The 23,222-nt window shown below is 35.0% G+C and overlaps 3 protein-coding genes and 2 long non-coding RNA genes across 10 annotated transcripts; 3 read left to right on the top strand and 2 right to left on the bottom strand.

The window, feature by feature from the left end:
• The first annotated feature begins 1,124 nt into the window (after positions 1–1,124).
• On the top strand, positions 1,125–2,134 carry LOC121793833. The gene is made up of 2 exons (XR_006049176.1): positions 1,125–1,229; positions 1,321–2,134. It is a non-coding gene; the product is annotated as an uncharacterized LOC121793833 (long non-coding RNA).
• A 2,080-nt stretch (positions 2,135–4,214) lies between these two features.
• Positions 4,215–6,535, top strand: LOC121794032. The gene is made up of 3 exons (XR_006049219.1): positions 4,215–4,323; positions 4,397–4,586; positions 6,243–6,535. It is a non-coding gene; the product is annotated as an uncharacterized LOC121794032 (long non-coding RNA).
• A 145-nt stretch (positions 6,536–6,680) lies between these two features.
• LOC121795255 (serine/threonine-protein phosphatase PP1 isozyme 9-like) lies at positions 6,681–9,896 on the bottom strand. Its single transcript, XM_042193753.1, has 4 exons — positions 9,517–9,896; positions 7,920–8,479; positions 7,194–7,373; positions 6,681–7,101 (listed from the first exon to the last, which is right to left on the bottom strand). The coding sequence occupies exons 1-4, from the start codon at positions 9,704–9,706 to the stop codon at positions 7,078–7,080; spliced, it is 954 nt and encodes a 317-aa protein (XP_042049687.1). The 5' UTR covers positions 9,707–9,896; the 3' UTR covers positions 6,681–7,077.
• Positions 9,897–12,145: 2,249 nt separating this feature from the next.
• LOC121795254 (E3 ubiquitin-protein ligase RFI2-like) lies at positions 12,146–17,457 on the top strand. 4 transcript variants are annotated; one of them, XM_042193752.1, is made up of 7 exons: positions 12,390–12,531; positions 12,859–12,983; positions 14,769–14,938; positions 15,384–15,442; positions 16,192–16,217; positions 16,288–16,618; positions 16,762–17,457. In XM_042193752.1, the coding sequence occupies exons 3-7, from the start codon at positions 14,804–14,806 to the stop codon at positions 17,186–17,188; spliced, it is 978 nt and encodes a 325-aa protein (XP_042049686.1). In that variant the 5' UTR covers positions 12,390–12,531; positions 12,859–12,983; positions 14,769–14,803; the 3' UTR covers positions 17,189–17,457. The 4 variants fall into 4 exon arrangements, with proteins under 4 accessions (XP_042049684.1, XP_042049683.1, XP_042049686.1 ...); XM_042193750.1 differs by lacking the exon at positions 12,859–12,983 and having other exon boundaries at positions 12,146–12,531; positions 16,192–16,211; XM_042193749.1 differs by lacking the exon at positions 12,859–12,983 and having other exon boundaries at positions 12,147–12,531.
• A 1,019-nt stretch (positions 17,458–18,476) lies between these two features.
• On the bottom strand, positions 18,477–22,393 carry LOC121795253. Of its 3 annotated transcripts, none has more exons than XM_042193745.1 (4): positions 22,216–22,393; positions 19,879–20,237; positions 19,304–19,626; positions 18,477–18,799 (listed from the first exon to the last, which is right to left on the bottom strand). In XM_042193745.1, the coding sequence occupies exons 1-4, from the start codon at positions 22,283–22,285 to the stop codon at positions 18,670–18,672; spliced, it is 882 nt and encodes a 293-aa protein (XP_042049679.1). In that variant the 5' UTR covers positions 22,286–22,393; the 3' UTR covers positions 18,477–18,669. The 3 variants fall into 3 exon arrangements, with proteins under 3 accessions (XP_042049679.1, XP_042049680.1, XP_042049681.1); XM_042193746.1 differs by having other exon boundaries at positions 18,477–18,796; XM_042193747.1 differs by lacking the exon at positions 22,216–22,393 and adding an exon at positions 21,388–21,707.
• Positions 22,394–23,222: the final 829 nt, after the last annotated feature.

Below are 23,222 nucleotides of genomic sequence, written 5' to 3'. Positions count from 1 at the left end.
GTTTTTCGTCACCCAACGATCTAGGTATATTGGGTAGTGGTGATCTTTATCTAGCGGTGCTAGGATTGCTATTACGTTGAATCGTGCGCGAGGAGAGTCTCGCTTGATAACATCCACAAGAGGAGCTCGAAACAAGGTTTTATTATTCGGAACCTAGCTAGTTAGAGTTTAATTACTCTATGAATAATAAATAAGAGTTTCTTGCTAAGTCCACTCTTGGAGTTCAAAATATGTTAATTAATTAAGTTCATAGCAGACATTAATTAATTAATGGATGTTTCTATCTTAAGCACGGGAAATGAATTAAAACGCAATTAAAGGAAACCTGGAATACTTGTAATTTCGGATTTGGAAGGCAGTGCAATATTACTTCTGTAGTGGCTGCTTGTAATATTCCAATATAAGCTTATATTAAATTGTGGGTTCAATTTAATTAGTAAAAAGCTAATTGGGTGAGGCCTGTTCCAAATTCTTCCTTAGATCCCTGACTGTGCCCAATATGTGACTTAATATAAATAGGAGAATAAAAGAGACAGAAAACAACTTTTTTTCTCATAATTTTCGTTCCCCTCTAGAGAGAGAAAGTCGAAACTTTGCTCTCCTCCGTGAGCAGTTTCTGTCTTCCGTTATTCGAGTCCTAATACGTTGGTGAGATTTGCCCACACAAATATAAACGTATAGTCCGGGACACCAGTCAGAAGATCCAAGGTTGAGTAGACAAGATCTTCACGTGGAGAAGACGCAAGCCATCTTCGATTCTTTAGTGAATCAACAAGGTATTTTGGCTAACTCCGTAGTATGCATGTTTTAGGATTTATTTGTTCTAAAGCATGATTTAATTCAAGTTATGAGCATGATACATGTGATAATTACGCGAATAGAATTTGTCTAAATAATCTGCTAAATAGATCAAATTCATGTGATCGGATTTTATGCACGCTTCCGCTGCCAACCCCTTCATCCCTTTGTCCCACAATAAGAGTCACACTTTGCTATTTTGGTATGTCCCATAATAAGAGTCACATTTCATTTTTACAATAAATGGTAAGTAGGTCTCACATCTATATTAATCTAAAGTGCCAGTTTGATGAAATGACATTTTTACCCTTTTTGGAGGGAAAATGGGAAGCTATTTTATTTACCCTTTTAGTCATTTTGAAAATTGGCACCCATTGGACAGAGAAGAGGCAGCCCCTATTGATTGTTGATTGCATAGACTTCCCAAACAAGTTTTGAAATACTGAGAAATATGTGTAAAATCAACCGAAACTGCATTTATTCATTCATGTGAACTAATGTAGACTAATTTTTTGATTGCAGTGCTTAACTCATGGGAGCGATTCAGCCTGGAATCCGACGATCACTCCGGCGACACACAAAGGTAGTATCTTCGCTAATGTGCAGGAGGGTCGAAGGCGGCGAAAGCGGAATAAAGAGAAGGAGAACCGACGGCGGTGGCGGCTGGACTCACACGCCGGCAAGCCCGATACCTGAGAGATACGAGCGAGAGGGGTTGGTGACCGACGAAGCTGGCATGAAGTTAGACGACACGGGTGACAGCGGTGAGTCCAGCCACTGAATGCAGTGGCGACAGTGACGTGAGAGAGGCGTGAGATAAAAAAACGAGAAGAAGAAAGGGAGAGGAAGGAGAAAAACGGGCGAGGCGGGTTTGCGGTGGGCGACGGAATGAGAGATGAGAAAAGGAGAGGGCGGCGGTGGGCGGCTGCTAGCCGAGAGAGCCGCCGGAGCTTACCACGGCTTGGCTGGCAAATTCGGCGGGCGTGAAACGGGGAGGAATAACTGACGAGGCGGGCGACGAAGAGAGCGCCGGCGAGGAACGAAGAAGCCACCGGTCTGGCAGCGCCGATAGGGAGAGAAAGAGAGAGAAATAGGCGCTACTCTCCTTTAGGGTTTAGAAAATTTATGTAATACAGTATATTATTTGGGCTTTAGTTGGGCTTTTAGAGTTTGAAAATTATGGAGTACTAATATATGTATACCATGTAGGATTTAATCGGATTTTTAATGTATTAGGTTTTATAGTTTATAGTTTAAATTATAAACGTATAATTTTATACTATTTGATATATTTTTATTTAATAAAATATAGACTTCTTGATTATGATTGTTTTCTTGGAATATATTTCTTATGATACAATAATACTACATTTTAATACTAATTTTTGTTTTGCAAATAAGAATATTTAGTTATGAGTTAAGAAATTAAATAATGGTTGTTTCAAGTGGATATGCTTGCATGTTGGATTAATTGAGTCTTCTAATATAAACTATTATATATATTATGGGTTACAAAAACAATAAACTAAAAAAATAAAGAAGAAAGAAAGAAGACGATGGATTACAATTCACACTTGATATAACTAACTTCGTTCCTCCAATATTACGCAATCCAACAATATCACGTAATACACATTTATTGGAAGGAACAAAATACATTGTAAATTAATATTTTGTATGCAATTTAAAAAAAATATGCGTTAATACTTTATGAAGTACTAAAATTGAATAATCTACATGTAAATCAAGAATAATGCTAACGTGTTATAAAGTGCTTATAAAAAGTGATTATTTTATCAATATAATCTTTTGCAAATATTGTTAAATCATCATCCTTTTATTTTAAAAATATAAAGAAAGAATTACACAGTTAGCTTTCAATATTGGTTCTCCTTTTGCAAATATTGTTCATATCTTTGGAGGAATTGCACTTCTGAGGTTCACCAAAAAACATGCCACTTTTGAGTGTTGCATCTTCTGATGAAGTTTCACGATTGAAGGAATTTTCTTCTTTGGTTGCTTCTATTGGAGATGGAGTTGTTGGTGGTCCAAATGATGGTGAAGTGACTATTGATCTTCCTTCTGACATTGTTTTGTCTAATTATGTGGATCCTCTTTGAACAATTGTTTCAAAGATATATCCATCCTATATGAATCATGAAGAGTTGAGTAATTGTTTGCATGATCGTGCCATACTTGCTCCTACTTTAGATGTTGTTGATGAGGTTAACCAATTCATGATGTCGTTGGATCAGTCTCAGGGTCGAGTTTATTTGAGTTCTAATAGTATCTCAAACTCAGATTTGACCTCAAATGGATTAGTTGAGATACATTCTGTTGAACTTTTGAATAAGTTGAAGTGTTCAGGTACACCTAATCATGAATTGTTGTTGAAAGTTGGTACTCATGTGATGTTGTTAAGGAATATAGATCACTCGAATGGATTGTGTAATGGCACCAGACTGATAATTACGCGTTTGGGTGATTATGTTTTGGAGGGACAAGTATTGGGTGGCCATAATGTTGGTCATAAAGTTTTGATTCCCCGAATGTCTTTAATACCATCTGATCCAATGTTGCCATTCAAATTCCAACGACGACAATTTCCTTTGGTTGTGTCGTATGCAATGACCATTAACAAAAGTCTAGGTCAATCTCTGTCTCATGTTGGATTATTTTTACGAAAATCAATCTTCAGTCATGGACAGTTGTATGTTGCTATATCTAGAGTTACGAGTCGTGGAGGTCTCAAGATTTTAGTTTGTGGAGATGAAGATGATAATAGAAGCGATGCTACAGTTAATGTTGTTTACAAAGAAGTTTTTCAAAACTTATGAACTATTTGTTAGTTTGTTGTTGTTCTAATTTTTCACTTTAATCTCTACGCAAATAACAAGTTCTTTATTTGTGTATCTTATTCTAACTAACTCATACTCTTTGATCATTAGTCATACATCTCTTATTTGTCATTTATTTTACTCCACTTATATCATAAATTAAAATTGTATAAAATTGATTGTCGAATATGAAATATTTCATTTATAGTTGATGAGTAAATTCTTCATTTATTATAAATATTTTATTTATAATCACATTTATGTTTTTGTAAATCTTTATATTGTTTTTAATTCTTAGTTTCTATATTTCATTAAAATTTATATTCATTATTTAAAAATTATATGCCACGTGCATAGCACGGGTGTAAATACTAGTTCTACTAACTCACTTCATTCATATTTTATTATAAAATCAATATAAAAAAGTGGGTTTCATATTACACTAACTTTTTCAACTCACTATTCTTTATATTTCTGAAAATTAGTGCCCATAATAAGAGTGATTCCTATTATGGGACGGAGGGAGTACATTATATTTTTCGATGAGAAAGAAAAGCAGCAAAAAGATTGTCTTTCCAATATTAAAACGACGTCCAAAACAGAACTCACAAGAAAAAATATCCATGATTTTTATGCTTTTAAATTCTGTGCTCATCTTCCCCACCACTCCCTTGTTTACTCATTAAAGGTGTGCTTCACTTGCTCTTCTTTCTCCATAGACTTCAAATAAATAGCTAACTATTCCTTCTTCTTTTTATCAGAGTAGTATCAACAATTTTGAATGGTTTAATGAGAAGAAGGCGACGAGCAAAGCAGGAGCGTGATGGAAATGGAAGAGACGCCCAGAAAAATGAGCTGGTGTTGAGGAGCTCAGGCACTCTCAATTCTGCTTCTGTTTTCTCAAAGAGAGGCCACAGGGCCACCAACCAAGACCGCTGCATTGTTTGGGAGGTATCTATCTATCTATCTATACATATATAGCATTAATTAATTGCATGATGAAACTGATCAATTATACAACTATTTAAATCCTAAACCACTCAAAATTATACTAACATTTTTAAAGCTCTTTGTGGAAAAACCAAAATTAGTGGAGAGAGAAACCACAACTGATAGTCGTTTGTCGTCAACGACGATTATTCGATTTTTTCTTAAAGAAATCACTACTTATCACTTGTAAATATTTTGTTTTAATCACATTAATATGACGTGGGAAAACATATTCATATTAAAATACAAAACTTCATTACTTTCTTTTTTCAACTAGAAAAAAAAAAAAGTTATTTTTTGTTGAAGTAGTATATCTCAACATAAAAGAGAACAATATGAGAGCATTTTGGTACATGAGATAGATAAGATTTATATGATAAATAAGATTGGATGTTAAAAAAATATCATGAGGACGTTTTGTATGATGAATGAGTTAGATAACATTCATATAATAACGTAAATTAAAATTATTTACTTTTGTGTTTGGATTGATTGTGGTGTAGAATAACTTAAAAGATTACTAGTCTGACTAAATTTTCACAATGCATAATAATAATAATAATAATAATAATAATAATATATTATGAATTGGGATTATTAAATAATCACCCTGACTTTAGGGAGATGCAATAATCATCCGATGAAATGATTACTTGCATACCGTTGCCAAAATTTTAATTAAATTAAATTTATCTAAATTGAATGTCTATGTAAAATAGGATTTTTTTTATCTCTCTAACGACGAAAACCTATTTTTCACTAACAAATAACAATGTTTCAAATATTTTTTCTCTTTATCTCTTTTACTTTATCAATCTTGTGTGTTATTCACCCGAAAATGCCATCAACTACTTCATAAATTAGTAGGCCATCCCGCACATTAGCTAGCTGGTGAACGCAAAATTATTACAGGGAGTACAATATATGGACCCATAATAGTCTGTAGACTTAAAATCCACCTCTAGAACTATCACATTTTTGTATTTGTTCTTGAAATTGAGTGGTAGCACAGCTAGCATGATAAAAGACTTTTTTCAAAGAGAGAGCAATCATACAAGTACTATACTCCATCTGCCCGTCATTAGGAGTTCCAGTTCATTTTTACTATTAGTGGTTGATAGACTTCACTTTTCACTAACTCATTCCACCACTTTTATATAAAAATGAACTCCACATTCTACTATGTTTTCTCACTCACTTTTCTTTATACTTCTTAAAACTCGTGTCGAACTCAAATGAGACTCTTAATGGTGGACGGCGAGGGAGTACTATTTTGGAAGCATATGTGGTTTTTTCAAAGAAAAAAAAATCTATTGCATCATATGGACAAACAAAGTTGGGTTCAATTGTAGTATCATTATCCAGGTTATTCAAGATCAACCATTTTGTTGACACTTAAATTTGAAATTAAATTTAAATATGATAAAAGTCGTGCACATTCAAAATATTAATAAGTGGCGTATTGATATTTTTAGAGAAGTCTACTTTGTAGTACACCATGTATCACCATATTGTGATATAGGCTTTTGCATTTATTCTATTATAATCCATCCTTTCTAGTTATGGTGGGTATTAGAATGGAATCTTTATCAATTTCTCTCTTTGTGAAATATGCAGGTTCCAAATTCAATTGGATTTGTGTTGGGAGCTCTGCAGCTGCTGCTTTATGCCATTTACAGAAAACCTACAAATTCAGATAAATTTCCACCCACGGTCTTCCAACTGTTGACTTCGACTTCATATCTCTAAGTTCTTATAATTTTTAGTACTATTGTATGATTAAATTAAAGAGTCCCTTTTTAATTTTTGTACTATATTTTGATATCTATCCATAAATGTTTTTGTGATTGTAAGACCGAGCATATACCAACAAAGATATATTCTTATTTGATTGAAGAAATTTTATTTTATAGGGGCAGACATCATTTTTATAAAAAAAAATCATTATGAGTTGATTAGAGGCAAAATTGAAAGGGGAAAAAAGTTCACCACTGGTATTTAACATTAAATACAGAAAATGTATATACTACTCTATCTAAACACAAACCATCACAGTTTAGAGAACATAAACTTGCTATTGCTGCATTGATGATCATCAGACTACCAAACAAAGAGCCATAGCTGAAGTCAGAATGGATGTACAAATGATGCTAGAAATCACATTAATATTTTGAATAAGTTGTAGCTACCCAAATGTAAACAAACACAATGCTTTCTTTAAATATCCCAATCCTAAGAGGGTTCCAATCCATAAAGGGGAAACAGCTTGATTTTCCAGTTTACACATCTCTTTTGCCTGCTAATCCTTTTGCTAATGGATTCTCCTCAACTTCCCAGCTTCCAAGTTTTCTAAGCTACGAGTATCAAACATTCTCTACGAGACAGCTTATGAACAAAGAAATGCAAGCCACCCATTCACTGAAACAAACTTGTAAATGCACTTTGTTGTGCATCAGGACGCTCCAACTTTAGGGGGCTGCCAATCAAGACGCCGAAAGTAATTATCAAAATTTAAACCTTCAAGATCAATTTTGGGGAGATATGTAGGAAGAAGAGGAATCATCGTACCTTTTTCAAAGGCACCTTAGGATTGACTAACAAGGGTTTCAATATTTCAAAGGAACACACTAGTGATTCATCCACACTTAAAAGGGCACCAACGTTGTCAAACTCGCCACCATAATTTGGAGCTGAGAATATGGTAACTAGTCTTCTTTTGGCAAAGAATTCATACCCATCCTCCACCACCTGCATTTAGCATGTGGTAAATCATCATTCCAAAACAGCAGCATGACACACAAAATCTAAGCTATACGTTAAGCTTCCAGTAGCTATCGAATCAATGATCTAGTATTGAGACATTAGCCAAACTGCCAAACACTCAACAAGATCCAAAGAAAAGAGAATAAGCATTAAGATCCAATTACGAGCACATGTACATAATTGTAATAATAGGCAAACCACGATGTTCCATTGCATATCTTTCATACTGAGATCTACAGTCCATCTCACACTCCAACTAAAAGATACTACATCCGTCCCTTCAAAATAAAAAATATTTCCATTTTGGCCCCCCTCTTAAAATTAGAAACTTTCTATTTTAAGAACTTTTTTTCTCTAATGAGGTGCATTATTCACTAACAATACTTGAATCGGTTTTTCTTTCTATCTCTCTTACTTTAACAATTGTGCATTAACATCCGTATAGTTTCAAAAGTTCCTATTTTAAAAGACGGTGGTAGTATAAGAATCACGAGAAAAAGAGCCTGAAAGTTAAAGAAGATAGTCCTATACCTGATGGCCACGGCAAATGAGGTCCAAATCATTTTTTTGCAAGAATTCTGCAACCACGTCTGCCCCAAAAACGCATGAGACACCTCTATCACTATCGGTCCAACCACGTACCCTAGGATCAGGATCAGACCAAAGCAAATCACAGAGGAGACCACTATCTGGAATGTCAGTCGGTCTAGTGATCTCATTAATCTGGTCCAATTGTTTGAGCTCAGGAGAAAGTCCCCCATGCATGCAAAGTATCTTTTCATCTATGACGGCAGAGACAGGCAAGCAATTAAAGCACTCGGTAAATATCTTCCAGAGCCGAACATTGAACCGCCTCTTACATTCATCATAAAATCCATAAATACGGTTGATCTTGGCATCTTCATGGTTTCCCCTTAAAAGGTAGACCCTATCTTGATACCTAACCTTGTAAGCCAGCAGTAAGCATATTGTTTCCAAACTCTGCTTACCTCGATCAACATAATCTCCTAGAAATAGGTAATTTGCGACAGGAGGGTACCCACCAAACTCGAAGAGCCTTAATAGGTCCTGGTACTGGCCATGTATGTCTCCTGTAAGAGAGCTATTTCATTTACCAGCACAAAGCAAAGTTGAGAAGCAATGAGCAACAACTAATGTGGCAACTGTAAGCACATAATAATTGATGAGTGCACTGCTAATATTATTCAAGAATTAAGAGTGACAATGTGACATACACATATTGCACGAGAGGAAGGCTTAAACATGGAGAGCTACATGAACCAAGTTGCCTAAAGCAGCCTGTACTATAGGGAGTTATACCAGGATTTAATTTGTAGTTACAGTGAGACCAAAGACGAGCAATACTCGGAAAAGGTCATTCCTTGACACTAACACATTGGCATCAGCAATGTCCCACTTCTGTGGAGCTCCATCTCCCAGTAGAATAGGGCCTACTAGCGATAGCAAGTTTATATTTATTCTAGTTTTACAAAGAAAATTAATGCGTGTATACCGCTGGTGATTAACTCATATCCTCCTAAATCAAATGTAAGAGATCACAGTAGCGTAATCATGGGACCTACTTCAAAACATTTTTTTAACTTGATTTACTCCCAAACTAGGCTATGGATAGGCATATCAACATTACAGGCTATAAATTAGCATCTGATTTTGCCCACAACTTATATGCACTTGATGATTTAGTGATCATATAAATTGCAAAGTGATTATCACAGTTGTACCAACATCCTCAAGAGTCAAGACCATTAACCATGTAGAAGCTGACAAGGAAACAAACTTGAATCTTTATAACTGCAAATAAATTATCCCAAATCATCATGATAACCAGCAATAGCTAGTCAATGAATTTCTATAAGAAACTAAATTACCTTAAATTAGCGTTTTATTACTTAAAAAGCTAGGTCATACAATTAATCCATACTCAAACGTTCAGCATGCCAATCAAAAATATAAACAAATCCAGCATTAATGAATTTCATCAAGCACCAAAAACCCCAAAATTCCACTGTAAAAAATTCGGGCGACCTAATCTGAATTCCAATGCCACGTATGTGCAAAATTTGATCACATAGAATGGGCGAAAAAACAGGAAAAGAGAGAGTGAGACCGCAGATCCTAATAGGGGAGCGGAGTTGGAGGAGGTTGGGCTCGGAGATGAAAATTTGGCGAGCGTTGACGCAGAGCTGGCGGATCTCGGCCTCCGAAAGCTGCACCTGTTTCCCTCCTTTGCCTTCCAACAGCCGGCGTATTATGTCATCCAACACCCCCCTATCCATATTTCCTTCCATTGTCATCATTTTTGGTTTCTTTTTTTAGAATTCGATTGAATCTCACTCAGACAGGCGCAGGAACGAAAAGGGTTTTCATCAAAATTTCAAATTGATAGGAGTATTAGGGAGAGAGGAATTGGTTTGATGCATATGATATGATATGATATGATATTGTTAGGTCAATTTGGGCATCGACGTATTCGTCTGATTGACGAGTGCTCCACAAGATTCTCTAATTTTGCAATTTCATTTTTTAAGTAGTCTAATTTGGAAGTATAAAATAGTCTTCTATATTATTTCTATATTAATATAAATAATAGTGAGTTATATTTTTGCAAGGGTGGAAAGTGGGGTGTATAAAAAAATATACTTAGTACATTAAAAAAGAAAAAGAATAATGAAATTTTCATTTAAATACTCAAATAAAAAAATATATAAACTCTAAAATTATAGGAATAAATAGGGTAAGAAAGAGTCTAAAGTACTTGCGTGAGATATAATCTACACACATATAAATCGCATGAATAAAATATAGAATAATTTAATATACTCTATTTTGTGAAACATTTCAAAGTTGCATACTGTAAAAAATTGTATGCGCTATTTTTTTCGACAATTGGAATATTCTTTTAGTTTAATATTTTGTTTCTTATAAATTTTAGTCAAAGACACCAGAATAATATTTTATAGTACTAATAAATTAGTAGAGCTTTACATGGTTAGTGGCTTTGTCTTAAATTGCATGGTTTTAGGCAATATTTTAAAAACCGGACCGGCAAGCGAACCGGTGAAGCTACTTGTTGAATCGTTTTACTGTTACAAATATATATAATTAAATATATATAATACAAAAAATATATTATGAAGATAATTAGTAATATATCACAAAACATTAAACCTTATAGATAATTTGTTCTATATAAATACAAATATATTAAAATTCAATAAATATTATCAAATATATAAATTATTATTTAGTGTACATAAAAAATCTTATATTTCATATATTAAAATAGATAAAGTTCATATTAATTCAAAAACGTTTATGTGGTAAAATAATAATATAATTAAATATGAATCATTACTTAATTTAGATAAGAATATTCATTAATATCAATAGTTAGGGTATATAAATTAAATATATACTATAGAAATATTTATTTATAGTAAATAATGAACCATATATGGAAATAATAATATTAGTGACAAGTAAAGTATCACTAAAATTTAGAGGATGATAATTATATATTATAATTAACAATTATATTAAAGAATATAAAATTGAAAAGAATTATTATTTTATGTAGATAAAAAAAATTTAATGTATACAAACATTTAATGTTCAAATTGTTCAATGAGACCCTTGTGGTGGAGTGGTAGAGATCTTGTTAATTAGAGGAGTGATCATGTATTTAAGCCCTACCAACAATAAATTTTAGAAAATTTTGACAAAAAAATAAAAAATCGGTTTTCGGTTCACAAACCGACTGGTCCAGCCGGCCGGTTCCACAGGTTCACGGCGGTCCAATGTGGTGCTGGTATAAAGAGGCGAGCCAGACCGGACTACCTGCCGTTCCGCGGTCCGATCCGGTTTTTAAAACATTGGTTTTAGGGGATGACTGAGGAGAGATAGGAGAGATAGTGATAAGAGAGAATATTAAGTATACAAATATTAAATGAACATAAATTTAAAGGTCGCGTTTATTGACCTCTCTACCGCCTGACCAACTCACACACATTCAACGTCATTATTTAGATCTCAAAGTAAAAGGCTTATTTTGATTTTTATCATGAATCAAGAAGAATAATAGAGCAATAAATAAATTAATTAGGATTGTAATGTACGTGCGTAGTATTTGTTTATTTCTTGTTGTAGGAACTTTTTATGTTAATGTTATGAAATGCAATTTGAATCATTTAGATTATAAATCTGGCAGTGCAAATTAAACATATTATTCATCATTTTAAGAAGCAATGAGTATTACAAATTTTCAAACATTCTTATACATTTGGTTGCACACTAACCGTTTTAATGATAATCTTAATAAAAATGTAATTTTCTTATTACAATGCCTAAAATCAGCCTACACCACAACATTAAAAATTAGGTCAATATTTTTAGGTAAGACTCCATTAAAATTTTTATTAATCGTGGATAGTTATAATAATTGGATAAAATTAACTTAATTCCATTTGACCGTCAATTTTTTATGACTTGGTAAAAAACAAAAAAATGGACCAATTTTATAAATTAGAAACACGAAGGTATTAGGTGGGTACATAATATTTTGAACCAAAACTAAAAAGTGAACAATTTTTAAAGTTAATCCATAATACTATATTTCTGAAAATTGGAGTGAAATAATATTGAGAATAGGACAAAATAAATGTCAGGTGAAGTTAAAGTCCGCCAACAGTTCAATTAAAGCGTCGAGCTAATTCACCTCATTTCCTCACAACAGACAAAATTATTATCTAAAAAAATTGAAAAAGACACAAAAATATAACTGGTTCACAATTTCTCCTTTACGTCTCCGGAGCAGTTTCCAAATTCCTATCTAATTTCATCTGAATTCGTTAATAATTCGGTTTCAATTCTATTTAGTTTCAACTTTCTTTGGATTACGTTGCCATTTCATTGCTAGATCGTAATAGAGTGGTGGGATTTATGTGAATTTTGGATTATATACATTAAATTATGGGGCTGGGCGATGCCGATCTTCTCGACGACGGCGACAGTGGTGACAAGGTGTCAGATGCAGTTGTGCCATGCTCGATTTGCTTGGATGTGGTGACGGATGCCGGCAACAGATCCTGGGCGAAGCTTCAATGCGGCCATCAATTTCATCTCGGTGGGTGATGAATTTCGCAATTTGCTCTTAAGATCTGACATATTTTATCTGCCTTACTCCATTACATTTTCATTTATTTTTTTGGTTGCAAATTTTGATTTTTCCTTACTCCGTTACAACTGTTAATTTTTTTTCTTTGTTTTTTTTTGGGTGCAAATGATTTACGGGCGATGGCTGGATATATAACTTAGTTTAGGTGAAAAGATAATTTTTTTATTTAAATATAAGAGTTGCTGAGATTGAAAATTTAGAAAAATGGAGTTCATTGTACGGAATTATGCGGATAGTTTGGAATATTCATTCATGGGTTTAGTTGACCTGTTTTAGGATATGGGAGTCAAGTTTTCATGTGAATTTCAGTTCTTCGGAGCTGCAGAGCAAACATTAGCTGTAAAGATGACCTATTGAATTGAAAATCAAAGTTTACTTGCCACCCGCAGAGAATTGGGGAGGTTAGTTCTGTGTATATATCCAATGCTTGGTGTAATTTAGCATTTCTAATTTATCCAAGTAATACAATTGTGGGAGACCTGAATGTACCCTGTTATTCTGAGGGTCTCCTGATGAATAATGGGGACATTCACTTTACACTACTTCCTTTGGTCCGCAAAAAATAGTCATCATTGGTGCTATTGTTGTGAATTGAGAATGGTCTCATCATATACTCCCTCCGTCCCAACTAAGTTGAGACATAACTTTTGGGCACGGAGATTAAGAAATTGTGTTGAAAAGTAGAAGAGAGGAATAAAGTAGGAAAGATAAAGAGAGAGTAAAGTAGATAGTGGAATAAAGTAAGTGTGATTGAATGTTTTGTTTTTTTGTTAGAAAAAGAAATGACTCAACTTAGTTGGGACATCCCAAAGAGGAATCCGACTCAACTTAGTTGGGACGGAGGGAGTAGTATTTTTAATGATTAAACCATGTATTGTAAGTGAAGAAAGTGGGTGCAGAATGTGTCCCACGTATATGTATTTACTATAGATAGAAAGTGTCTATTTTTTGTGAGTAACCCATATGGTGGAAAGTGACCATTTTTTTGTGGATGGAAGGAGTATTATAGTTAATGATTACTGACATCTTGTGGATTGGGTTAATCGAGGTGGTGGGTGATTCGTTACATGTTCATCTTATGGATTGGGTCCCATGCACATGTAGTTACTATAGATAGAAAGTGACTATTTTTGGTGAGCAAACCAAACTGGCAGAAAATGACTCTTTTTTTGTGGACGGGGGAATATTATAATTGATAATCAACAACATCTTGTGGATTGGGTTGATTGAGGATTTGAGGTGGTGCCGTGGTGGGTGATTCTTTATATGTTCATTTGTCTACTAATCACTGATAATCTACGGGGAAGAGTTGTGGTTAGGATGGACTTGTATGTTTTGGTGTGACTGAAGTCTGCATAGTGATGAATGCACTAAATCTGTCTCTCTCTCTATGGAGTGATAATGGTAACAGAGAGCTCATAGTAATGCAGTTCAATTGCCGGATCTCGAAATTGTTGGATCTGATGCAAGTTTCACACTGCTTTTACGATTATGCCATTTATGAAGTTGAACGCATAATCAAATAGTTTTACTTCTACCAGGGATTCAACTAGAAACTTTGTTGGTTTTTGTCAAGCACTTTTCTCGCCTACTTTTGTGTTTATCTAGATAATTACTATCATGTTTGATCTTAAAGAAGTTCACCAATGCCAAATGAATCAAAACAATTGTCAACATAGAATGTATCATTTTAGATTTTCTTTTGGGGATACAAGATATATCTATAATTTCTTAAAGAGCTACCATTGAGGACTCAACTTTTGTAGGAATACCAAGTTTGTATCTTATCAATTTTCATCCTTAGTGAGTGCATTTTGTGTGTATATTTATCTGGGGGTATATTAATGCAAATAAAAATCTTAAGGGGGTATTTGGCACTTAGGGAGTTTTGGTTATTTTAGAACCATGGTTGTAACGTAAACATGTTAAATCTCTTGAGTTGTTTTTGTCATTTCGTTTTTACTTTGTCTTTGAAGAACAGTTTCTCAGCTTGAGGTTCTTTTAATTCATTGACCATCCTCTTGGTTTTGTTGTGGCACCTATTTTTAATTTCATGCCTATTCTCATATGAAGCATGAGATGTACACTGTAGTTGATGAGGGTTTCGAGAATCAGAATGCTGTTGTTGATGTGTTTGTATGCATTGTTGTGTTATAATTTATTTATTTCATTGTGTGATCTGGCAGATTGCATAGGCTCTGCGTTTAACGTAAAGGGAGCAATGCAGTGCCCTAACTGCCGGAAAATTGAGAAAGGACAATGGCTCTATGCAAATGGTGGTCGTCAGTTGCCTGAGTTTAGCACAGATGATTGGGCACATGACGAGGATCTGTACGATCTAAATTATTCTGAAATGGTAATTTTCTGAATTTATTCATGATTGTGAGGGTATAATGATTTTTGCCGTTGGGAAATACCATCTTCTGTCCTTAGTCAAGTAAATGGTCCGCTTTTTCCTCATCGAATCTACCTAACTATTGAATTCAAGTAGCATAATCTTGAGCCTTTTTCTCGTTGTACCATCCTAGATGATATACCTCTCCAATTTCATCTCTATGAGTACATTTTTGTTCTAATGAGGCTATGCTTTATAAGATGTGTTACGTCATTAACTTCTTGCATGATTTTGAGTTATTTGAATGTGCTAATTTGTTGAAATTGTGCAGCTTGTAAAAGTTGGTGGTGGTAGATATGAGTTCTATCCTTTGTCCACTACTCCACTTTGTTCTCCCTAGTGATTAGTCTAAATTTCAGATTTAGAATTTATATATCAACGATCTTTGTTTACTTTGATTCTACAGACGTTTGGAGTTCACTGGTGTCCTTTCAGTGGTTTAACTAGGCTTCCGTCATCTTTTGAGTAAGCCTCTTCTAACCTTATAAGTTTGATGTTGACCTCGAATTTCATAGTATGTCTCCCCTGGGTGTTCAAGTACAGATGGTATCTCTTTTTCACCACTAACGATTCCATTTTCTATTGAATGTTTGTGAACCAGTGCTAGAATTCTATAACAATAGAGATTAATATATTATGACATTTATTCCAGCTGGTATTTGATCATACATGCATGTGCCCAGTATAACTGGATTTTGTGGAGTCTGGAATATGAATCTTTAATTCCTGAAAGCGCATGTTGGTTGTTGGCTGTGAGAAATTTCGCTTTGCTTAAATCAGCTGGGGCTCGAACAACCATATCTTTTGTGCCTGCCCTAGATTTTATGAAGCCTGTAGTGAATTTTGTATCAATTTCAGCTAGGTTTGTGTTTGTAGAAATTACTTCAGCCGGTTTTCCCCCTGCTATTGTATGTGCTCGTTTTAACAAGGTTTCGGAAATCTTCATTTTATAAATTGAACACACCTATTCCAATAGAATGGTTCTCCATTTCTTATGTAGAATATTTTATCTACAAAGAGCACATGCTGATATGTAAGTGCCAGTATGGTGGATGTTGGAGAGTTTTCAGTCCCAATTGTGCTGAAGATTTTACCTTTTGTATCTCTTTGGCATTAATGCTGCATTACATATTTGTTGTCTGTCAGTTCAACTATTATCTTTCCCCTTGTACCTACCCAGTTAACAAGTCTTTGTTATTTGTTTGTATTTGCAGTGAAGGAGAATTTCCATCAAGTGCGTGTAAGTTTTTTTCCTTAAGTTACTGTTAAGGCTTACTAAGTTTGTAATAAGATGGTGGTTTGTTTTGTAGACCATGATCATGTCGGACACCATGCTCACTTTGTGGAACATGGACCCGCGTCCTCTACAACTCATCCTTGTCCATATATTGCTTATTTTGGGACAACTTCAACATCCAGTGGGAATGTATCTGACGGGTCCAATTTTAGTAATCATTGGAGTGGGCTGTCTGCTCCAAGTGAAGTACGGAACTCGTATGCTTCCCCTTCAGTGGATGCCCATTATCACAACAATTGGGACCACCCTTCTCATGTTGCTGCAACCAACCGAATTGGTAGTGCAGATCAACCACCTATTCCATCCGTCAGACATGGAATGCATCCTTTCGTCGTTGGTCACAGGTTAGTAATTGATCAAACTTTAATTTTGGTATCAACTTCAGGTCATCATGAGTGGAAATATGTTGGTATTGGTATTAGCCCCATTGGCACTGATAAGAAAAATGGGAAGGAGATTGATGAATCAGTTTGATGTTTTCTGACAGCGCCGCTAGTAGAGCTATCACCTCATCAGTGCTTCCACCGTACCCTGGTACAGTTGCTCGGCCCCGTGACCGTCCTCCACTTCAAGCTCATTTCCAGCAATCCAGTAGTGCACGTGCCTCGCTTGTTTCCGCCGGACGTAGATCTGCCAGCCATAGGGGTTTGCATCAAGTTTCCCCAGTAGCCTCATCATCGGATGGATTTTACTTCTTTTCGTCGAACCCATCTGGAATAAGTTTTCAAGATGCTGAACGTCCCCCACGCGACCACTTTCAGGGTTGGGAGCGCGAGCAGCAGCCCGGCTTCCATGTGACCCAGGTTGATAGGGATTCAATCTGGGCACCTTTCCACCACCCTTCATCCAATTATGGTGTTAGACCGAGGCAGAGGCATGGGTCTGAGAGGATGCCATCGCAAAATCGAACATAAGTGTTAAATCATGTTGCGATGAAACTTTGATGCATGTTGCGATGAATCATATATGCTTGAGCTACAGTCTTATAATGTGTAGACTTATGGGTGCGGCACTGCAAATATTTGTGTGATGGTGCTGGGATTTGGCTTGCTCTTGTTTCTTAGCCATTGTTCTTGAATCATTTGGGATTTTAACATACTAATTGTGGCAACGATCACAAACCTTTATGTAATTATGTGCCAAGTTATGGTTTAATCTGACTGAAATATTACACGATTGATAATCTGGACCCAAATCCCATCTGAATATATCTAAAACATTTCCACGTTTTGGTTTAATAAACTAGACATAATCGGATAATTCATTTTAATCTTTCATCACAAATGCACCTGCCAACCACAAAATTATTTTACATGCATCGACCACAGGATAAGAACACATTTTAGGTCAGATAATCCCAAGATAAATGAGTTATCTACTCTACACATTCCAGGTGCTTACCGACTTACAGCTTATTGCCAGAAAGAAATGAGTAGCAAGAAACTGAGCACCTTTCCAAAGACCGAGTGTCTCTTAAAGACGCGTATGCAAGTCGCGTGTTTCCCTCATTTGTAGTTATATGAAAAAAAATTCTCCCTAATGACGGATATCCTGCCTAAATCCTCCCCTTTTAAGAATTTTCACCTGTGTTGGAAATGGAATATAAGAGTATCGTCAAAGTTTTGATCTGTTACAATTACTGCGCCTTTTTAGTTGTAATCAATTTGTGCTTTTAATGGCAAGTAAATAACTTTTTTTTTATGTGCAAGCAACAGAAATATGATTTCCTGTTGGTGGTGATTGTGTAGTATCATTCATTTAAAGAAGCGTTTTGGACCTGAATTGATCATCTATATTTAAAACTCATAAAATAGGTACGGGATCATGATTTGGGTGGTACCATTAGATGCTATCATAAAATAGTCACATCATAATTTCCTGTTGGTGGTGATTGTGTGGTTTACAACAGCACAAGATAGTATCTACTGAGCAAAGCTCACCATATTACACCAACGGTCATTCAAGTATAAGGTCTGGCTGTTCTAATACATCCTGCTTCAGAATACAGTTCCTTCAAAACACAGAGGGTGGTGGCAACCTTCAAGTCATGTTCATTATAAGCTAAGTCAAATGCAGAGCTAACCCGACCAATTAGCATGAGTTTCGAAACAAAAGTGTTTGGGGTGAATTCAACACACCGATGTTTAGTCTATGTAATCTTGAGACTACGCGCAAGTAGAATATTGACTAAGCACTTCCCAGTTCAAGTAAAGATGTTCCCATGTATTGTGAAAAAATATAGCCTTGCAAAATGTGACTAAACAAGGGGTAATAAAAATCTAAATATATCTATAGCCAAAATTACAAAGAGGGAGGATGGCGGGGTGGCATTTTTTGCATAACTTACTCGCCTGTAACAAAGGGGAAGTAACATGCACATATGCTTACTTAGCACTCACTTTCCAACATTCTTTCTGTTCCCGTGGCTAACAGGGGATGCAGGAGGGCTTATCCTAGTTCCTAGTCTCCTTCCAGTACGCTGGATAGCTGCTTGCTTCTGGCGTTGACCGTTGCTCTTCCTTCTACTACATCATCATTGAACTAATATGATAAGCCACAGAGCATAATATTCTTATGGAGGACTAATACTGAATTACTAATGTAGAATCTCAATCAAACTAAAAGTACATCAATCAAGAAAACAAAAGACATTACAATCGCAACACACTAGCATTAAGACTAAAATTAATCTCGTTCATTGGTGAAAGGAAAGATGGACTATTTGGCCTAATTAAAGATGCTTTAGAAGCAGCTGGTGTTTATTTTTTTCTTCTGTCTCAGAACGGAGGTGACCCACTCATGATTGCAGATTCTTTAGACTTCTCAATGTCAATAGTAAAATGGCTACATACATTGTGGATATAGGAAACTATGGAATAAACCGAGGAAAAATACACAGACCAATATAAGTTGAATAGTCAAGCCACTTCCAAATTTCTTATCTATCTCCTCTCATATTTCTTTTCTGAGAAACCCGACACACAAACATATGCAGAAGTTACAAATTAACCCTCAAAATAAATGCTGACCTTGCAAACAGAAGTCCAGCTGTAAGCACCAATCCTCCAACAGCCCAAGAAATTCTCTCACTCAATGGCATATCAGCAATCAATTGCATAAAATCTTGGACAACCTCAGTATTCTGTTCTCCACGTACAATCTCAGAACGCGAAGATTTCCAGGAACTTGCAATATAATCTAGGCTACCCTTCCCACCATAGCACGGAAATTCACCAGGTTCATCGAGAGGCTTGACAGAGAAACCTGCAGCACTGCAGAGCTCAGTTCCATTAGAGACCCACTCTGAAGCTCTACCACAAACAAAGTCACCTTGGCCGCATGGTGCTAGTACCTGAAATATGATTATCCGATCAGCAAATTTACTAAAAATTTAACGTTTAAAATGAAATTCTATTAACCTCAAACCATCATTCAGTAATACCAACATTATGCACTATCACTTTTAGAAAATCCCAGCTGAAACAAAGCAACCTGCGCTCTTGCATGACAAGTTATTTTGGATAATTTAAAAGCACAGGCACATATCATAGATAAGAGTATGAGGAAATTGCAAAAATGTAAAATAGTTGAAGTGCGAAAAAACCTGTGTTTTTCCATCCATAGCAAAGTATGCTGATGAACATGCTTCATAAATCCTATCACAAAATGATGCACAGATGTTAGGAGGTCCTCGCTGTACCCCCACCCTCGGATCGCAGACAGAACATTCCAAGAATTCCCATAAATTCAAGCACTCTTGGCTTGCTTCTCCAGACGATGCAAGTCTTCTGATGGACAGCAAAGCAGGATACGTCTGAGTTACATCACAGCATGTCTTTTTGCGGAAAACCCTACAAAGTGTAAGATCTCTGGGACCTTTGCTTGCTTTCTTGGGGGGTTTGCCTACATTTGAAAATGGAGGGAATCGACCACCGGGAGAAATGCAAACTTCACTTGTTTTACCTGCAGCGAGAGCATCTAAAATCAATGATGCACTTCTACATAACTGATGAGCTTTTTGATGTTTTTTTCATTCCGCTTAGAAAAAGGTTCACTGGCCTTTCAAATATTTGAAGATAAAGACAAGAAAAAGAGATCACAATGGAGAAGAATAGCACCTTGAAGTGTGTTTTCCTTTTCTCACCTAACTTCTCTGTTCTAGATTCTCTTAATCCTAGCAGATTAAACAATGAGTGGCTATTCCCATCACTTAACTGAGTGCACACTACCATTCTGTTGGGTTAAGTAATCCAGTAAGCCTTATATGACTCTATATGTCTCCATCCATTTTATAAAGAAATGAATTGCTAGTTTAATAAGTAGCCATTACAGTGTTGTAAAAATTGGTATAAGCTCTCAACTTGTTGTTGGGATCCCCAAGAAAGAGGCAAGAAGTCCAATCACTGTGCTACTGCTATATCGCTGAAAGTTCTTTTCTAGAAAAACTTGGAACATATGTGAAAAGTACTACTATATCATTGGGGGAATATGGGCATTTCTTCAAGGACAATTTGGACACTGACTGGACCAATCAATTCCGCAACAATGTGGCACCCATTTTGGATCCAAAAGTACCTGCTGCTGAAGTTTATGGTCCAGTTAGTCTGATCTAAGATAAGGTCTTGCTCTCTAAAAATCACTGGAGATGCTTATCCAATGTAGAGTACTTTTGGTATACTGTTGCCTTCAGTACATATAAGCAATATTTGGGCATACTTAAGAGTGGATTTATGTGCCAATGAATCAATAGTGATGTGAAGTTGATCAAGTAACATTGGTCAATGGTGAAGATAAACCCTTTTCTCTCTCTCTCTCTCTCTCTCTCTCTCTCTATAAATTTCTTATTTGCAAAGATATCTCATACACAATTCAGTTAAGCTGAATAACACAGAGAATAATATTGATGAATAGATTTTTAGCTTTTTCCTGATAATGTTAATGAGTCATAGGACTGATAACCTGGTATTAAAAGACTACCCTCATGCACTGATAATCTGATATTTACTCATGCCCTGTCAAAAGTGTGTTCACCTATTATTATACACTTGCAATATATATATTTAATACAGTGTACCGACACATGAAGTACTAGATTGGATAATATGTGTATCACCTTCAGTCCAACAATCTTGTATACTACGTAAGTAAGTATTGTTTATCTTCACATCCAAAGCCATGCAGTATGTGTAGACTATTAGTCATAACTCTTCCCACAACATAGATGATAAACAACAAATAGTGCATGGTACAATTATAAGATAGCCTGCAATTCATCACGTTGTCACAATTTTGTAACATACTTATAGCAAAAATATAAATTATATTTCTGCAAATTCTGGAGAAAAATTGATCACATCATGGAAAACCGATAAGTCTTATCCCATATAGAAACTTAAGAAGCATTGGGATCATTGTATTTTTTTTTCCTCAAAAAAAGAGGATCAATGATGTTTCTCCTGCATTGGGATAATATGTTAAAAACTTGGAAAATGCTGGAAACTAAAACCCCAAAGCCCAATTATTAGTCTATCCATTTCTCCATCTTTTTTCTTGAAAGAAGTGCATTCACTCTCTTCTAGTATACCGGTGCAACGACCAACAATGCTAAGCCACAAGAACACTACTTGACTACTTCCCAACACAACAACAAAATAAGAGCTGATTAGGTATATCACAAATCGCGATCGTGTGCTTCATCATTGATTATAAGATAATCCTTAAGAAGTTCCCTATATCGAGACTTAGGAATCATATGAACCAATTAAATCAGAAAGAATAATTCATACTTGCACTTCACAAATCGTTTCAGAATATAAATCAGCGATACGCTCCACAAAATAATTACATACCACCTGAAAAATTTTGAACTCCGAGCAACAGAACGAGCAATTAATGAGCGTATAATCAAGTGAAGATCGAATAAGAGTGAGATAACACTCACCAGCGCACAGGAACCAAAAATTGATGGAGTTGAGGAACAGGAAGATGCAGAAACGGTGGAATCTCCTCATTACAATACTCGATTCTGTATTATGTATTGAATTTAAGCTATAAACTAGAAAGGAATCGCGAACTGAAAATCCTGCCTTCTGACCATGGCATTGACTCGTTGCTTTGGAATTGGGAAAAAATCACTGCCTATTCATTGTATTGCTCAAAAATAAAATAAAATAAAATAAAATAAAATAAAATAAAATAAAATAAAATAAAATAAAATAAAATAAAATAAAATAAAATAAAATAAAATAAAATAAAATAAAATAAAATAAAATATTTGTGGAATATTGAAATTAAGTAGCACTACTATATACTCCTATCAATGTGAAATATGAATTGGAATTGGAATTGGAATTGGAATTGGAATTGGAATTGGAATTGGAATTGGAATTTTATAAAATTGAATTCGAAGATATTTAATTCTAATTGAATTTCACGAATCTTTAGTATTTAGTAAAATACTTATTTTGTTAGATGGGATGTAATCATCTCCTAACTCTAAATATATGCAAAACACACTGTTAGATTAATTTCATGGAATATCTAATAATGAAGATTTTTAGTCTAATATATTATCCCCTAATATTATGGAGTTTTCAAAAAGTTGAGTTTTTCCCACGAAGTATAAAATTGACAAATAATATCACGAACTTTACCTGAGTTTGTTATTTTCCACAAGTGAAAAAGTTATGGCAAGATTTTTTTCCTAAATTCTTGACAACAACTTCGAAAACTTCACGTTCTTCAATATTTGAGGATAGTTTTTGTTGAAGCACACCATCCAAAATTGTTCTTCTATCCATTAATATAACCAGAATTTTTTCTTTGGTGGGAAATAACAAACTCGGGTAAAGTTCGTGATATTATTCGTCAATTTTAAAGTTCGTGGGAAAAATTCAACTTTTTGAAAGTTCCATGATATTAAAGGTCAATATCCCTTCAATCTAATAA

Source organism: Salvia splendens, chromosome 3 (genome assembly GCF_004379255.2).
Source record: "Salvia splendens isolate huo1 chromosome 3, SspV2, whole genome shotgun sequence".
In the NCBI taxonomy this organism is placed as follows: domain Eukaryota; kingdom Viridiplantae; phylum Streptophyta; class Magnoliopsida; order Lamiales; family Lamiaceae; genus Salvia; species Salvia splendens.
This window is presented reverse-complemented; position numbering and strand designations above follow the sequence as displayed.

Coding starts and splice junctions, on each gene's coding strand:
- LOC121795255 (XM_042193753.1), bottom strand. CDS start 9,706: ATGATGACAATGGAAGGAAATATGGATAGGGGGGTGTTGGATGACATA. Junction 7,374..7,919: donor TCATTTGCCGTGGCCATCAG/GTATAGGACTAT, acceptor TGCTAAATGCAG/GTGGTGGAGGATGGGTATGA. Junction 7,102..7,193: donor CTAAGGTGCCTTTGAAAAAG/GTACGATGATTC, acceptor CTTGATTGGCAG/CCCCCTAAAGTTGGAGCGTC.
- LOC121795254 (XM_042193749.1), top strand. CDS start 12,378: ATGGGGCTGGGCGATGCCGATCTTCTCGACGACGGCGACAGTGGTGAC. Junction 16,218..16,287: donor AGAATTTCCATCAAGTGCGT/GTAAGTTTTTTT, acceptor TTTGTTTTGTAG/ACCATGATCATGTCGGACAC. Junction 16,619..16,761: donor CCTTTCGTCGTTGGTCACAG/GTTAGTAATTGA, acceptor GTTTTCTGACAG/CGCCGCTAGTAGAGCTATCA.
- LOC121795253 (XM_042193745.1), bottom strand. CDS start 22,285: ATGAGGAGATTCCACCGTTTCTGCATCTTCCTGTTCCTCAACTCCATC. Junction 20,238..22,215: donor TTTTTGGTTCCTGTGCGCTG/GTGAGTGTTATC, acceptor CTCTCGCTGCAG/GTAAAACAAGTGAAGTTTGC. Junction 18,800..19,303: donor GCTGGACTTCTGTTTGCAAG/GTCAGCATTTAT, acceptor ATGATGATGTAG/TAGAAGGAAGAGCAACGGTC.